General features: G+C 37.0%; 1 protein-coding gene across 4 annotated transcripts in view; it reads right to left on the minus strand.

The window, feature by feature from the left end:
- Nucleotides 1–18,620, minus strand: part of SLIT2 (slit guidance ligand 2) — a 358,529-nt gene that overhangs the window by 25,436 nt on the left and 314,473 nt on the right. For all 4 annotated transcript variants that reach the window (XM_070613088.1, XM_070613086.1, XM_070613087.1 and 1 more), the window contains one exon: nucleotides 2,321–2,414. In XM_070613088.1, the coding sequence (XP_070469189.1) occupies nucleotides 2,321–2,414 (94 nt within the window). The remainder of the gene's footprint in view (nucleotides 1–2,320; nucleotides 2,415–18,620) is intronic.

Below are 18,620 nucleotides of genomic sequence, written 5' to 3' on the forward strand. Positions count from 1 at the left end.
AATACACTGTTTAGAAGCCCAGAAGTTGACTAAGTAAGATGCAGGCTTGAAAATACTGCTTATGGCACATCATGGTCTAAAAATATCTCAAAGCAATTTAGGAGATTTACGAGGTGTATAATAAAGCAGGGAAAATAACACCAGCTCTGTTAGCTTAGTCATAAGGAAATGAAGTTGAAATAACAGTACAACTTGTCCAAACATTTGTCAGTAGAGATTCTTTAGCAACTTCACATAGTTTTGGTTTTTAAGTCCCTTTTCTTTTTGCAACTCTCTTTCCCACAATGTGCAATTGTTTATAAAATGGGAGCAACAGCATAAACTATGACTTAACCTGTTTTCTGCTGAATTACATACAGCTGTAAAACAAGCTCCCAAACTACTGCTGAAAACCATGGGTTCCCAAATCAGCTAACCCATACTCCAGCAAGATGTACTTTTAAGAGTGTGCAATCTAATTGATAGTAACAGAAGATATTGAATTAAGGATTAGTCTTTTTGAAGAAGAATTCCCTTATTTTTTAATGGTTTCCATTAAGTCTTACTAATACTTTTATAATTACAAAGCACAAAACCCTGTGAAACCTGCATAGCAGATGAGCAGTTCTGGAAAACCACTGGATTTACTGACTAATTTCTCTGAGAAATGATAATAGTTGCTATGGAAGTGATGCACTTGCAATTTTCCAAATTCCATTGTGGGCAGATCAAAGACATCAGGAGTTGAAATAATTTATGTACAGTATTAGGATGAACAAAATGCAACGCAGAATTTTATATAAAAGAAAGATTTCAATAGGAGTTTTGTTTTTTGCGTAGGGATGTAAATGAAAATGTAATGAAAAATAGAATCAAAAGCATTCTTTTCTTTTTCAGTAAGGCATCAAATGGAAGCAGCAGGTGCTATAACTTTGTATATTCTAAATTGATGAATTTTAAACCCAAATGAATCAAAAGAACATTCTCTAAATAAAACTTGAGAATAAGTGCTTTGTTCAGATTGATCTTTGAAAGGCAACGACAGTCTGGTGATACTGACCCCAGCTCCCACTCAACTTAGAATGTCTGATGATCTGTGGACAAGTGTCAATATGTCAGAGTCCCAGTTCAAATCCCATCTCCCCTTATGAAACCATTCCTGACCTGAGTAACTTTGAATTCTCTGAATCCTATGGCAATTAAGTCTGAGTCATTCCACCGAAAAGACAGAGCATGTGAAAGTGAATAGGTATAAAGCACTACAAAACCATAGATGGTATTATCACCATGTGCCCTGGCCCATGGAGGTGCTCAATAAATATTAGGTGAAGGAAGAAATAATGCTATTTGCTAATTGGCTGATGTAAACACAGCTCAACTCCTGAACCCAACTGAGATTCCTGAGAATTCAGCTTACTTTCTATAACAAACCAACTATAATGTTAACAAACTATAAAACTTCTTAGTGGTAACCTGTAATAGAAAAGCCAAAAATAAAACCCAGCTCCAGTTTTGCCAATGAATAACACTGAGATCCTGGACAGCCACCCAACCACTCTGGATCATGGTTACCTCAGGTTTAAAATGAAGAATTTGGGACAAATGAACTCTAAACCACTGCCAGCTCTAAGAAGAGAGGTTGCTGTTGATAGACCCTTAAAACGTTTCAGATTTGCGGCAGAGGCATCATTTAATTTGATGCCAAATATATTTCAGGAAGACAGCTGAGGAGGAAAAAGAAGTGATTTTGAAGCTTGAGATCAACTCAAGAAGCCCACTGTAAAGTGACTGTGTGCTTTATCATCCCACACAAGACAAATTTAAGGTGAAAGGGGCACAACTAATAATTATACTGAGACAACAGGCATAAACTGGGACGGTCGCGGGGCAACCTGGGACATATGGCCACTCAGTCTTCCTCACCTTGGACAGTTAAAGTATTATTGAAGACCAAAAAATTTTCAGATACGTTAAGTTAAACTCTCTATTTCATCACAGACTTACATTCAGATAATAAAGCACCTAGTAGATATGACAAATTTATTTAGCCTTTAAATAAATTTAAGCAAACACAGTCAAAGGTAACTTTATTTCATACATGACTTCCCAGGAAGAGTCATGGAACAAAAGGAAACACTCTCTTTTATTTAGTTCAGTGTACTAAAAAAAGTCCATGCTGTATAAGAACGTTTATAAAAATGCCCTTGACACTAGACAGAATGTCCCTTTAATCCTGAGCAAAGGTGTGAAGCCAGGTCCTGAAAGGAAGGAGGAGAAGAGGTGTTCCTAAAAGAATAGCCCCCTCCCCTGACTTGGAGCCCCAAGGCAGCCTCTGACTTACTTGAATCCCTTTGGGGTCAGGATGCACTTGGAGTCGTGCTGGCAGGGGTTCAGGTCTTGGGCACAGAAGTCCAGCTTCTCCTCACACAACTCACCTGTTAACACAGCCAACAGTGTTAGTCCACGGAGAAGGATTAACAGGCTTCCCGCCAGCAGGCCGTGTCACGGGCCTCAGAGACAAGCGCAGCTCATGAGAGGGAAAACAATCACAAGACATGCAAGCAGAAGATCCAAAATGCTGGTTTTGCTGCTAAACAGTCTTATGATTTGGGACAACACAACTATTCTGATCTGTGACTAATACGAGCCCCTTTAGAATATACTATTGGAATTAGGAGAAGGAAATCGGAATGGTTTTCATTTCTATTTATTTATTTTATTTTGGACTTTTTTTTGAGGTATAGCATATATCCAAAGGATAAACGAATAGCTAATGAATATTCATAAGCTGAACCCATTCACATAACTGGCATCTACATCCAGAAACACCATTTACCAGCATCCCAGAAGCCTGATCACAGGGTAACTAACCACTATCCTGACGGGACCATAGATTAGTTGTGCCTGTTTTCCAGTTAGACATAAACAGAATCATTCGGGATGTATCCCTTTATGTCTGGCTTATTCTGCTGTTTTATATTTGAAAAAATAATCCTCAAATCTTCCTAGTCTCCAGTGTCTTATAAGTCTAGAAGAAAAAGGCTTTGTTTCCCTCTTATGAATTATGAAAACAGCTCAACAGAATATTCCTTAGCTACATCCACCAGATAGAAAGAAAAAAGCCAAAGAAGAATCAATCTAGATAAAGAACATATGCTTTTTTCTGAGTATCAGCTAGCTCATAAAAAATAATTTTTATCAATAAACGAGAGCTAAGAGCATAACCATGCAGATTCTAGAAAGTCTATGTCAAACTGCATGTCTGACTATTTCTTAGAAAGTCTCTTCAGATACAAATAACATGGTTATATTTCATTTTCAGATATATTAAGCCAAATATGATTTTTAGTGAGAAAAATTTCCCAATCATTGTGTGAGATATTAAGGTGACTAGAAAGATGTAAAAGAAAAGAGTTCTTCTCTCCTTTTCTACTTTGCCTTTAAATTACTTTTTAATTATTTTATATGCAGTAAATGAATGAAGTGACACATCTATAGGTTGCTGTTCATTTCCAAGAAACTATTAGAACTTTTATTTTTCCAAAGTGTGTGGATTTAAACAGCAGTGGTTAAAAAATCAGGAATTTGTAGTATATCCCTTTGTTACAAGACTGTCCTTTTAAGGTAATACTTTGCTAACTGGTAGAAATAGTTGTTTAACAACTAAATGCAGCATATTATTTACACTTCAAGCATCTTTTTCCATGACGGAAATATATAAATGTACGCATCTAGGCATTACATTAATTTGGTGTGTAGTAAGTTAGGTTTTTTTTCCTGTCTCTTAAAGTAAGTGATTGCATTGAAAGTTTCATATACTTCTTCTATAAGAAGGTTTTCTGTCTCTAAATCAGTGATACAAAAGTTTTTAACAACATATACATGATGAGATATTTATAAATAGGGTTTATTTTCACAGCTTTCCACTTTCAATTAGTATTACTTTAAGTAACATACCTTGATGGAATTTATTCATTATAATCTATCAGCCTATCATGATGAAATCACTTTCAGTCTTTTAATCAGCTCTATCTGGTTGGCTAGAGACTGTTTACAGCAGTCTATATCCAAGGCAGTTTGTAAAAATTAAAAATAGAGAGGGAGCATTTGAAATAGATAATAAATGTCATTCTATGTATCTTACACTTTACGCCCAACTAAGAAATTGTTTTAAAAATGATAAGAAAGGGGAAAATGTTTTAGTTCTTATTCACTTTGATACAATTCCATCTAACCGAATCCAATCCAATTGTCTAAACTGTACTTCATAAGAATTTACTACAGTCATGGTCTGCATAATGATGTTTCGGTTGATGGACTGCATGTATGATGGCGGCACCATAAGATTAGTACCATATAGCCTGGATGTGTAGTAGGCTATACCATCTAGGTTTGTGTAAGTACACTCTATGATGTTCGCACAACGACGAAATCACCTAATGATGCATTTCTCAGAACTTGTCCTTGTTGTAAGTGACACACAACTATATATGATGCTGTGCTAGATGCTGAGGTTAAAAGGATGAATGTAATGGACTCTGCCCTCAGTCAGCTCCCAAGCTACCAGTAGAGAAAGTCCGAGCTGAAGACAGAACAGAGAGAGAATTTCATCTCTGACAGAAGAAAATAGAGTTGACCCTTTATTCTCCACCAGGTATTTCTCCATAAACTTGACGTAGAAAGGAGTGAGAGAGGAGATGGTTTTACGAAACTGTTGGCTAAACAGACTGCCAAATCTGCAATCAACAGCTTTAAGACTAGGCATGCCAATCTGAACGTGAAAAGCTAGATTAATGTCAAATATTCCGCATCTTATAAGGAATCTATCTTATAAGAATAGCATAGCAGCAATATTAATGATTGCTAAAGTTGCGTAGGATATCTCTTTGTGACCATTACATAGCTACACATCTGACTCTGGTGAGACTGGTTGATTACTTCAAAAAGGATTTGTCTCCCTTTAAGTATCACCAAACATTACAATATCAACGAATGTTACAAAAGCATTCTCTGCATCCCATTACTGCCTAACTCACTTTTAAAGCCCATCTTCCACCCTATACTTGTCACCTGCTTCTGTTCACTATTTTAATCTCAACTGCACACCTGGGCTACTGATATTTCCTTTAGCTTTAATAACATTAGTAATTTCTGTTGTCAATTTTCTCATCCATGATATGTCCCCTTCTCTAAGAAATCTTCCTGGATCTTTTCAACCATTTTTAGTTTACCTACAAGTTTTATATGTCATGTTTGCTTGTACCTATCTTATGGCACTTATATTATACATATTTATTGACTTGATGATAGTGCTTACTACCATGTATCAAGACAGTTCTAAACATTGTGCAAATATGCACTTAATGTTCACGACAACCTATAAAGTAAGGTTGTAGGGTTGCACTGTCTTAGAAGCATTGGGCATTAGTAGTGTTTATCTCATTCCCTTTGTTTGATTGTAAGATCACTGAGAACAAACACTTGGCATATTTATCTTTATATCCTTCTAAAGTATCAGGTTGTGACTTACTAAAATAATAGTTATTGAAAGAAAGAATCATGCTTTTTAAGGCAGGAATTCCATGTTGTTGACCTATATTCAACTTGGATTTGATTTCATGCTTTTGACATTTTTCTGTTTAGTTTTTACTTAATAATTAGTCACTCATCATTAATAATAACATAGCTTATACTCTTCCCTTTAAACATTGCTTAAAAATTTCCCTTTCTGAATTTTAAAATAAATGTTTTCATTGGACTATTTCTTTAACTTGTTCTAATTGTATTAGATTCTGCTGTATTTGAAAGAAGGGAGCTTTTAAAATACAAGTATTTTCCCACAGTAGGCAGACTTTGGAGCTTAATATGGGAAATGTAGCAAGCCCCATAGACAAATGCAGGATTTCACATCTTCTTCTCAACCAGTAAAGGAAAACTGGACATCTGCAAGCTGCACTGGCTTTCCAGGAAGAAAGGAAATAAAATGCACTAACAGTAGTGCACTCATATGCTTTTAGTTACTATGGAAAAACTTTCTCCAAATCTCACAGTATTGAGAGGACATTATGCAACTTTTCCTTGGTTTTTATTTTTGGCATACGTGTAGTCAGAACCAGTACCGAGTCAGTAAAAAAAAATCAAGTAAAAATGACGGAAAATAAGGTGAGTGAATTTGCTTTTTTGATGGTCCAGGGCCTGAGATAATATCATCAATGGTTGCTTCCCTTCCTGAGATGATAAAAATGTGGGGTGACAGAAAGGACAGATAGAAATGTTCTTTATTCTACTACACATAGTACCGTAATCTGTTATCCTACGAGCAGGTCTTCATGAGTTTAACTTGGCATCAGGAAAGATAAGTCAGCCTGCCAGAGTGGTTAAGGGCAATGTAGTTGAATACAGGTTAAATTTCAGTGCCCATGAACCTATTATGAGACAGGGGTCTAGACACACCTTGATTCCGTAATTTGGCTCCAACCGACGCCACTAAATCCCAGGAAATCCTATTTATTTGCTTTCAGCTCTAGACCCTTAGATGTCCCCAATGACAAAGCAACAGCATGGAACACAATGATGTCTGCCATTTGTGATTTCACTTTTGATCTGATGAGCAAATTAATTTCCTCATGCTTCCAGTTTTCAGCCTTTTTGTTGATGAGAAGTTAAAGGTGTGTATGTGTGTGTATGTAATATGTATTGGTTGTCTGTGTTTTGGAGAAGAAGCAGAGAATGTCAACCAGGGAGCCTGCTGTTTCCTCTTCAGGATAACAGGGGTTAGGGAATGATCCACTATAACTTGTGAAGAAAAGCACTGCACGTCCTACACAGATGTGTTTTTTTTAAGAAAGCGATGATATCTAGTTTGTGGATCGCCTCTTCCTCATTGTGTCTGTCAGGTTAAGTGTGACATAGAGTGGGATTGCAAATGGACAAGCTCTACAGTTACACTAGGATGACCTTGGAGGGAGCAAGGCAAGAGCGATGCCAACTTCCCTAAAAGGGTTTGATTCCTCAAGGCCTGCTCTTGAGGAGAAGATAGAATTCATTACTCACTGAACATCTGCAAACATGGCTTTTCTGAAGAATTTTGATGTAGTGGTAATGTGACCATATATCCTGGGTTGCTTAGGACAGTCCTGGTTTACACTTGTTGTCCCAAGGTAATTATCAATAGTGTCCCCATGCACCCATACAGATGATTTGGGTGGTAAACATTATGGGCACGTTGTAGGTGGAGCAGTAAAAGTTGGATGGTCATAGTTAATGCTCTGTTTGGAGTGAAGAGTGAACCAGCATAAAGAGATCCTAGGGAGAAACTATTCTTATTGGGTGAGATGACGTGGGCTGCTGAGTTATTGCTTGGAACGGCCTTCTGCAGCTTATTCAGTATAAAACAGTGGACTGCTTGCAGAGAAGTGAACTATTTTATTGTTCTGGGTCCCAATTTTTCATTGGTAAAATGAGGCTCTGGAATTGGAATTGAAGTTGTGCAAGGTCAACTGTGGCTCTAAAAAGTCTTTAAAAAAAAAGGAAAATGATTCTAAAGAGATGGATAATGCAGAGAGCGAGTCAGCAGAGGGAGCATCACACTTAGCTGTACAAAACAACATGACTGCGTTCAGTGGTAAAAAGAAAGTGTCAGCACGTGCCCAGAGCCCCCAAGGTACCAATATCGTGAATATTCTTGCACTGAGGCAGAAACCTCAATGCACGTTGATGGTTCTTATGGGAAACAGCACTTGGAGTTGCCCTTGTACTCCTGCTTCATTTTAGATCCATGAACCAAATTGATTTTAATGTTCCTTCCTTCTTAAACACAAGGGGTCCTTCCTTTTATCTTCGTTTGTACTTCTTGTATCTTAAGTTATCTTTTTGTTTACATTTCTTATTACCACACTTACTGAGATAGTTTTAGAACTATTCTACAAACTTCTTCCATGATACCTATTGGGTGATCTGCCTATGGCTTTTTCTAATGGTTCTGATAGCAAATCATATTTTTAACATCATCATGTATTTTGAGTGTCAACTATGTATGAGAACCTCTGTTAATGCTAGGAGTATAATGGTGAACAACAACAAGAAAAAAATGATACCCCTTTTCTCATGGAGCTTAGGTTTGAGAGGAGGAGGAGAAAGATATTAATCCAAACCTTTCAGAAGTAACTATAAAATTGCCTGTATGATGAATGCTAAGCAGAAAAATGTCATGGTGCTCTAGAAGGGGGACTGACTGTAAGAGCAGCTCTTCCGAAGAAGTGAGACTTGGATGTGAGGGTGAAGAGGGAATGATGAGCACTGGCAGAGGCTCTGTGCAGTAGGTGGCAGGAGAATATGAGCTCTGAGTGATTGGGAGTGAGCCTGGGAAAGCATGGTGCCAGATAAGGCTACAGAGGTTGGCAGGGGCCACGTGGTAGAAGGTCTTTACTCAACGAGCAATGGGCTGCCATGGAAGAGTTTTAAGTTGGAGGATGGCCAGATGACATCTGGGCTTTGAAAAAAACATTCTGGCCCCAGTGGAGGATGGACTGCAGAGGGGCAGATACAAATGGACATGAGAGATGACTTAGCTAGCACTCAAGTGGTGGTAGAGGAGATATGGATGGCCAGGAGAGCTGTTTAGGAAGCAAAACAGATGGGAATTTGTGAAGGATTGGATGAGGGTAGGGGGATAGAGGGGGAGTTGTCTGGGACTTCTAGGCTTCTGGTATGTGTTTTTGGAACTGCCTTTCAGTGACATGGGGAACAACGAAAAGACCAGGTTTTCTGGGGGCAAAGATCAAGAATTTTAAATACAGCGATGTGGTGTTTGAGTTTAATTGTGTCCCTCTCTCTCTCCAAAAAAGATATGTTGGAGTCTTCCAGTATTTCATATCTCAGAATGTGACCTTATTTGTAGATAGGGTCTTTATAGAGGTAATAAGGTCAATATGAGGTCATTAGAGTGGGCCCTAATCCAATACAGCTGATGTTCTTATAAGAAAGGGAAATTTGGCACAGAGGGAAGATGATATGAAGAGACACAGGGAGAAGATGACCATCTACTGGTCAAGTAGAAAGCCTAAAATGGATCCTTTCCTCATAGCCCTCAGAAGGAACCAACACTGCTGACACCAGGATTTCAGACTTTTTATTTTTGCAGGGAAAGATTCACCCCGAGCTAACATCTTTTGCCAATCTTCCTCTTTTTTTTCCTCCTCCCCAAAGCCCCAGTGCATGGTTGTATATCGTAGCTGTAGATCCTTCTAGTTCTTCTGTGTGAGCTGCCACGACAGCATGGCAATTGATAGACAAGCAGTGTGGTTCCACGACCAGGAAACTGGGCCACTGATTCAGTGAGAGTGCCCAACTTTAACCACTAGGCCATTGGGGCTGGCTCTGATTTCAGACTTTTAACCTCCAGAACTGTGAGGCAATAAATTTCTGTTACTTAAGCCACCTAGTTTGTGCTACTTTATTATAGTAGCACTAGCAAACCAATATGGGTGGTAAATTCTAAATTATAAGAGGTTTCCAGTGGGAAATAAAGCTTTATATTTATCCCACTATTTCTCTTCTTCTTTTTCTTTTTGATTCTTATGTCTATTTCCTTTATTTCATTCCATGTGGCTGTCCTCTCCTTTGCCTGAAATTTTCTTTTTTGTCTCTGAGCTTCTCTAACAGAGTCTGTAATAAGTGATGCACAAGGAAAGGAAGTGGCCCATGACCATGACTTCTGCACTTCAAGAGTCAAGGTCTGAAGGGAACACAGCAGAGTGGTTCAACCCTACATTTGCTACCAGGACTAGAAGCCTCTCTGCAAAGCACTGTGAGTCTTGGTTGACTTAGACCAATCAGCTTTAGCTCTCTCTCCAAGGGGAGTTGGTGTTAACAGTTAGGGTCCGCAGTACCGGCTGCAGTACAACAGTAATGAAGATACTCCTCCCTTTGGGGTGTTAAAGGTGACAAAAGCAAGAGAATCACAAACCATTGTGTTTTGTAGAGGGGGAGAAAAGTGAGTCCAGTGTCTTGCTTCATCAACTTTACAATAAATTTGGAGATTGGCTTGAATTTGAATGATAGCTGCAATTAATAATAACTACCAATATTTCTACTATCATTAATTTAAAAAATAGTAATCTTGAAAGTATTTTATTAAATTCTGTCAAAGACATCAAAGCTCATGAGAAGTGGAGGATACCTGAGGTGAATCATGTCACCAATAATGATTTACATTTCTCACACACACACTCAAATTCCTTAAACATGCTTTTTCTTAAAAAATACTGGTTTAACTCATGGCATTGCTGAAAATTCTTAACTGTCTTGATTCTTTGGCAAATCAATAAATAATGAAGATATTATATAGTCCATGGGAGTTAACATTAACTATTTCCTGAAACTAGAAAGAATAGTCTAAAAGAAAATTAACCACTTAAAATATGATTAATTTACATGTACTCTGGAGTGAGAATTTCTTATTTGACCAAAATGCAAAGCTGCTTTAGTTAATAATTTTCATAATAAAATGTTGGGGGGAAATATTTTGAGCTAGATCCAGCAAATGATTAAAGGATGTGCATGACAGTCTTTACTCTGGAGAAGCTATAATCTGGAAAAACTAGATAAATAAGATAACATGCTGATTTCCCAGTATCCCTTAAGTTTCATTTGGTGACTGGAATATGGACAGCATCCTGCCCTAGAAACTGGCTAAATGGCTTATTGTTTTCATTTATTATTAAAAATTATACTATCCAGTCCTAAAATTCATTATTATCTCTAAAGAGACTTCTTCCCTTGGTAAAGTAATCTGTGCCATTCAGACAGAAGAAAGTTTGAAGAGTCACTGAATGCATGATTCGCTGCTTTCTATCTGCCAAGAAATCTGGGCAACAGCGTGTCTCACCCAGGCTTTTCTAGTCCTCAAAGCCTGCCTAATAGAAATGAGGTTGATCATTTTGTCCCTGGATTAGGATTTCCAAAATTTTCCAACTCAAATCATTCTGTTTAAAATATTCGTTTGTTTTATATTAATAGAGCAACAAGAAAGGGTAGATTTGAATGAATAAGCATCTCTTTTCAATTTTTCCAAAAGCTGCTTTGTAAATTCAGGTTGGGTATGTCTAAAACAAAAACAGTTTTAGATGTGGGTTCATGGCATTGCTGAAACATTTAACTGTTGCTAGTTCTTGCTAATATAACCAGATTAGTTTCTTTTTTTCTCTCTGAGGCAGAAGAAAATCTCACAGTCCATTCTGAGAATCATGGATGTATACAGGAGGTGGGGAGGGCTCTGGGGCTGACACTGCAGCCTGTTCTTGTTCCTATTCATAAATTGGACCAAATTACTTTTTGTTTTTTTTTTTAATATGAAAGGATCATTAATATTGATAATAATGGAAAGAGAACTTATGACAGCAATCTGAATAAGGAGACCAGAATTCGAGTGTTAAACTTAATCAGTTATGACATTTTGAAATATACTTGTAACAAGGGAGGAAGTCCGTTTGAATTCCTGAGAGAATCCCCAGGACAACGATTTTTGGAGGGTCAAATGCATCATTCTTCAAATATTTGCATTTTGAGCTCTTGCTTGGCTCAAGAAAAACCTGAAAAAAAGGGTACTCATTTCACCCTACTTGAATTGGTACAGCAAGGGCAGGTATCAACAAAAGCAATCTGTTAGGTAAAATAAATTTGATTTGACTTCTTAAAAGTACACTACTTGAGGGCAAGGGATAAATACCTTTTTCATATATTTTCACTTCTCCATTCCCACTGCATTTACTAACAAATTGTCTGGCACAAACTAGATACTTGATGGCTGTTGAAAAATGTGAAATATAGCACTTATTTGATTGCTTCCCAAAGAAAAATATGTTTTGAATGTTAATGAAGGAGCTCCAGATGGCATAAGGGACAGTGTAAGGGAGCAGAGAAAATGAGGAAAACCGGTAGCAGATTTGTGTTCTGAGATCCCAGCCTGAGGTCCACCCATGCCGGCTAGGCTAGATGGGTACCTGTTGACTCAGATATGTGTACAGTCTCCTCTGCCAAATAATGACCATCCCAATGGGAAGTGGAGAGGATGAACTCACCAACTGAGGAAATGTGAGTGAAAGCATTTAAGTGGAATGTTTGAGAAAGGTTCAAATAAATGGACCTGAATGTTTCCCTTACTGAATTAAAAAAATTCCATACACTTCCTATCAAAAAACTGTGCATTTCCCCTTTCTTCATTTATATAAAGAAAACCATTTTTCTCCTCTCACAGACATTGCAGTGTAGCAGGGACGGCTGAACCGCAGTAGATGGTGGACACAGCTGATGGGACTAGAGAAGTCATCCCAGGACAGGCTAATTGAATTGGACCTGAAAGAAAAGTATTTCTGTTTTCTCCTCTTTTGCTGAACAGGCCAGCCTTATTTGTTACCTACTCTGCTCAAAGTTATAATCCCAGACATGAGAGCACATTAACACAGGCAGATGTCCAGTCTCCAATCTGAATATTCAGTATCCCTATCAGTGGTGATGGTAATAATCAACTTTATTTCCATTAAGTAAAGGATTACTTATGAACAGTGTGTTTCTGTTTCTTATTTTTTGAAAGAGTTAACTTTCACTGAAGATTTATTTAAAAAGTTTTTTTTAAAGATTGGCCCTGAGCTAACATCTGTTGCCAATCTTTGTTCTTTTCCCTTTTTCTTCTTCCCAAAGCCCCCCAGTACATAGTCAGTTGTACATTCTAGTTGTAGGTCCTTCTAGTTATGGCATGTGGGATGCCGCCTCAGCATGGCCTGATGAGCGGTACCATGTCCGCGCCCAGGATCCGAAGTGGAGAAACCCCAGGCCACCGAAGTACAGCACATGAACTCAACCACTCGGCCCCGGGGCCAGCCCCTAAAGATTCATTTTAATAATCTGATGCTTTCTTATTTGTGTTCACTGTCCTGAAATTTGTCCTATCAATTAGAAATACTTCAGCGACCTTCACAATATGATCAATAATCTATACAGATCATGCCCACTTCTCTAAACTTAATTGAATCCAGTTGTCAGTATAGAAATACAAGGAACTGATTTGAAGGGCTGTGAATTCTTGAAGATAGGTGGCCACTGATAAATGCCCTTTTGGTGCAAAAGGTGTGCATAATGGACAACATGCATAAGCGGGACACTGCCACAGAGAAACCTCATGAGATAAAGTTCATTATAATTCAGAATAGGGAGGCTCAAGACAATATGCTATAAATGTGGATATTAAGATGTTATCATCAAGGAAAATCATTTTATGTTCTCATTTTTGTCCTAAATGATGTGACATAAATTGCTCCATAATGCCTGTTTGCAAGAAGTTTGATTAGTCTTCATATTCAGAAAAGAGTGCTTCTCTTTACTCACAAACTAGGAAGTAACTCTATTATGCTGGTAACTTTCTTGGGATATGAGAAACGATGGCTTTGTACTGGTGAAATAACTGACCTAATCTGAATTTGCAGGCAAGAGTCAAAGCCAAGAGTTTGCCTGCTAGACGAGGGTACTGTTTTATGCATTTTTGTATCACTTTCGATGCTTAGCACAGTGTCTTGCATAAAGTATTTTCTCAATAAATATCTTTTGAATTTTTAAAATGGAAAAACTTACCTCACCAAATAAATAAACAAAAGAGGAGGTGTTTTTTAGTACTTCCTCACCGGAACATTGAGGATAAATATTGTAGTCAATTCCAACAGCTACTGAAATTGCAGAAATATTTAACTCCATTTTCAAGATAAATAAATCCAATTTAGATCGAACAAAGCTTGGTTAAGCTAAACTGTTTTTCTGGGCTCAATGGGCCCTGCCTATTAGCTAAAGAGCAAACAAGATCTTTAAAAGGTATTCTGAGATTCAAATGCACTTAAGAAGGCTTTGAAAGCTTAGAAGATGAATGCAAACCACACAATATCGTTAGGTTGCCAAAGTATTCCTCCTAGTTAAAACAGACTGCACATATGATTGCAACTATATTGACTTTGATATAAAGACGTTACACATTTCAAGGCAGAATTAATAACAGAAGAAGTCACTATTATTAAGGGATTATGAAAATCCAAAAATATACACAAAACCTAAAAAAATACAACCGAATGCAAGAGTTCTTCAGCATTCAACATCTCCTTATACTTCAAAGGAGAGTAAGGGAGAAAATAGAACCAAAGACTTATTGTTAAATAAAGTCTTTCCATTTGAAGTGAGTATGGAAAATAAATAACAAAATAAGAATTTAAGAAAAAGATAGTACTGAAAAATATGGGGATCTTTTCTTTATCAAAATTCCCATAAGATTTCTTATGCCATTAGGAATGCCATCAAATCATCTAAACCATGTCACTATAGTGATGACGGTTGGAATTAAATGATGCAAAACTTAAACCTGTCATACGGAGCAGCCCCTGATATTTTTTGGAGTATAGACATTTAACATATTAAAGTGTTTTTCTATACATTCTTCCACGTGACTCTCAAACATCTGAGGTGAGACAGATGTCATTATCCTGTGTCACAGAAGAAAGACAAGACTGAGGGAGGTCCCAGAGTTGATAAATATTAGTGCCAGGATGAGAAACCTGACCTTTTCCCATTAGCGACACAAATTTATCAGTATCCCACATGCCCTGTGTGATGGGAGGTAGCCTAGTCACCAGGGGAATTAATTAATTAATTGTACAGTCATTGATTAGGCATTTTCTTTTTTCCATGTGTGAATAAAATAGATTGCTTGTCTGCACCTGAATTTTGTGGCTACATGTTTACTTTTCAAATGTACATAAGGGACAATTATGTATAGCAAGCTGAAGAGAAAGCAGAAGAAAAACTTATTTAGCATAAAGGATTAGTCCCAGCCATTATGGGATGTGAAAAGATTCCAAGCCTGGTAGATGACAGCAGATAAGAAGGGACTGGTTCTAGTGGAAGGTCCAAATTAGGGTGCCTGCCTTGGGGTCAGTTAGACATGGGTTTGCATTTAGGCCCCTTCTTACAAGGTGTGCATCCTTGGGTAAGTGCTTTCTCATTGTTTTGTATGAGTTGTTGCTCAAATCCTTAATGTTCATACCCAGAGTTCTTTTCAATTAACAATACATCAACTAATTATGCAGCTTCCTTTTATTTAAGAAAATTACCCTCAGTGCTATAAAGAAATTGAAATTTCATTTCTAATTAAGTTTTGGATTAAAAAAAATAGAAAATGGTTTGACTCTTTTAAAAAGGAAATTCAGTCAGCAGTGGATTATTGGAAACAAAAGACATCTTTTACAAACATAACCATGAAATTTAGTCAACACATGAAACCACGTGGTGATTTAAAACACTATCACACTGCCAAGCTTGCTCCTGAGAGCACATATAACTATTTGACATAGTCCTGTGACAGAATAATTGCCACTGTATTTCTGAGGTGGGATCAGACCTTAGACATCCTTGCCCCAGACCGCCAATTGCTTTAGTACTTGTAACAAGAAAAGATGACATTTGACCAAGGATCGTATTGGATGCATTAATCCACAGAGAACTGTATAGGCTATATTTTTACATTCTAAAATATGAAACCATTTTTTTTTTCATGTTTTTCAGCTTAACTTTACACATAGTAAGAGTAAGTGACCAAACACACTAAATCACCTGAACAATGCAACAGAAAAAATGAAGTCTTTAGCTAGAGGAGATAGAGAGAGCTGCTATATAATGTATTTCATATTAGCCCTATAATCCCACTGCCAATCCTTCCCATACCACTAGAACTGTCAAGACAAGCATGCAGTGTGCTCCTTTTAGGATGCTGTGCCTGCACTTGACTTCTGGTAAGCTGAACAGTAAAAATCCAACGTTATTAGTAGTAATTCTGAATCTTCAAGATAAAATTTCACCAAGATTCCATGATGATTCCCCAGACGTGACTATCACCCTAAGTACTCTAGGACTTAATTTCCTGCTCCCTGATGTACTTGGGGAACCATGTGGACCATATTGATGTCAATGATCAGATATGGCTCTTTTTACTCTAAAAATACTGCCTACTACTCATGATGTTCCATATTATGAGTTTGACAACGTCCTTTGATAAGTCAACCTCTTGGGCTTTGTAATATTTATTTTATAAAATGTTTTAATAAATGTATACATCTTCCAATATTTTTCATGTTTCAAATTACTAAAGATAATTAGTTTAAAGTTATGAGAAAATTCCTATTATTTAAAAATTTTTCTATTTACAACCTGCCTACTATACTAAGTGATCTATGTTGTTCATTGTAAAAATAATTCATGTTTGTGATATCTTTAAAAAACTAAAAGCATACAGACAAGTAGAAAATATTAGTCTTTCTTTTTAGCCACCCTTTCTTCCCACTCAGAGTTTCTTTTATAGCCTTCTAGAAATTGGTAAAGTGCATTTTAGATGGTTCTTTCATAGTGTTTGGCATATCTATCCATATACCAAGGAGCTGAATGACTGATTTGACATACTGATTTCAGATTTCAGCTTTTGTCAACATTTCTTTTACCATGTACACACAATGAAATCTATGTAGCTTTAAAAGAAAGAGGGCAACTAAAATGAAAATCATAATAGACTTAAAAGGCAACTAACCTTTTTCCACCTCATTCAGATTAGCAGCTGGCAGCGACAAAGACAGAAGAGACAAAAGACTTTTTACATGGCAATACAACAGCAGAGCACATGAAGCCAGTGAGCAGCATTAACAACAGAGAAGCCAAGGGTGAGAGCAAACTGAAGCAAGGCTTAGATTTCTTACCTACAGCCGGGCCAAACACACAAACATGGAGTAAATGAGGTAAAAGGTAAACGCCATTATAGGGAGCGAGAGACCTGTGTCTAAACCAGGTGATTTAACAACCAGCAGCTTTACTTTTTAAGATGTGCACTTAATGGTTTGTGTGTGGGCACTGGAGATTTGGAAAACAAAGAGATAATGGTACGAAATGGAAAAATTAAAATGTTCTGAATATTTTGCACAAAATATATGCTAAGCTTTTACATGCCCAACTTGTACGGGAATTTTCATTTACTGAATTTATGCAATCCCATGAAGCAATATTATGGTTTAAAATGTGATCAATTTTGTATCATCTTTGTATGTGGTCCCCTGAGAAGAAGGTTAATTAAGAAACATAGTCTTGACAGAGCAGATCTGGGCTTCTGACTCTCAGGAAACATGCAAAAACACATTTTTTCAATTCAACACCCAAGTTCATACCAGAGCTTAAGAAAAGGTGTCAAGTTTTTCAACACTGCAGGGGTACCATGTTTACAACTTTCCTTTTTATAGGTTTTAAACTTGTGTCATTTAAGGAATTCCTTGAAAATTTACCTTCAAGAAATGCCTTGTTTTTATAAAGGATATAATAATGATTAAAAGAAAAAAAGAAAAAACCCCACAATCTCTCAAGCTAAAATTAAAACACTAGAGTAGATTTTTAAATTATTTGTTCAGCAATTCCAGAGTCCTACTTGCTTTATCCTTAGCGTAGTGATTTTAATTTGGAATGATGGTGAATTAAACTCTTCCAAAATTAATCTTGTCGGAAGAATACTGGCAATCAACAGTCATATGTTATACAACTAGGGCAGATAATGGATTGAATTAGGTAGAAAATAATAGCTTTGCTAACTCAAATGGGGAGGGTAAAGCAAGGGTTAGATAACAGAAAAACAGTATTGACCCTTAAAATTTGCGTTGTTAATACCGGCAGCAGGAAAGAGCAGAGAGTTTTGTCCTCTAATGAATCAATAACTATTTACTGTGATATTTTGGTTACATGGGCTTAAATAAATTTAGTAAATTTCACAGTGGTGGTTCATCTTATTCTGAATATTTGTAGCTGTGTTTTACAGCCTGCTCATCACAAGTTGTCTGTCTGATTGCTTTCAGATCTCCAAATCTTCCTAATTAACATCACACCCATTCTGACTCTTGACATGGATGTCAAATGTGAAAATCTTCACCATAATAACTTACAAGCTCTTTCCATGAAGTTTTATTTGCTTCTACTAAAGAGTTTACTTTCTCATTGTGTGCCTTTGGGGTGCAGAGTAAAAAAATCTTCAAACAGAAAAGCAACTTGTGACTTGAATGATTTTTAAACAATGACAACATTATTATATTCCCTGAGCATAGCAGGGTTTCTGTTCCCAAATCTCATGCTCATTAATCAGTTTCCAAACTTACATCTAAAACAATACAGCTATAATATAAGAAAATTCCTCCCTAACTGCAGACTTGGAGGAAGCAGGATATGAAACGCTAGAGTCCAATTTATACTTTCCTATAATTAAAGGCCACTTATGTGCCACTGACTTCAAAATCTGCAGATGGTTGTTTGATATTTTGTAAATGAGCTCATTTCACATGTGGACAAAAAGACTACTGCTAATAGATGAGTTACAAATGTGTCTGGCTTAGATATCTGTTCTATTTCCAAATTGTGAAACTCTTTGTTGCCCACAAGACCCAGCTCAAAGTTAGAGTGTTAACATCTTCATGCTCTGTAGGCTATGAACTTTCTATTGAGTTCAGTATTTCTCTTCCCTTTGCCTGGATTAAGGCAAACTGATATTTGCAATAGTGATGACTAGAAAGACTAAAAGAATCTCAGTT

The sequence above is a fragment of the Equus przewalskii genome, chromosome 3, assembly GCF_037783145.1.
Source record: "Equus przewalskii isolate Varuska chromosome 3, EquPr2, whole genome shotgun sequence".
Lineage (NCBI taxonomy): Eukaryota > Metazoa > Chordata > Mammalia > Perissodactyla > Equidae > Equus > Equus przewalskii.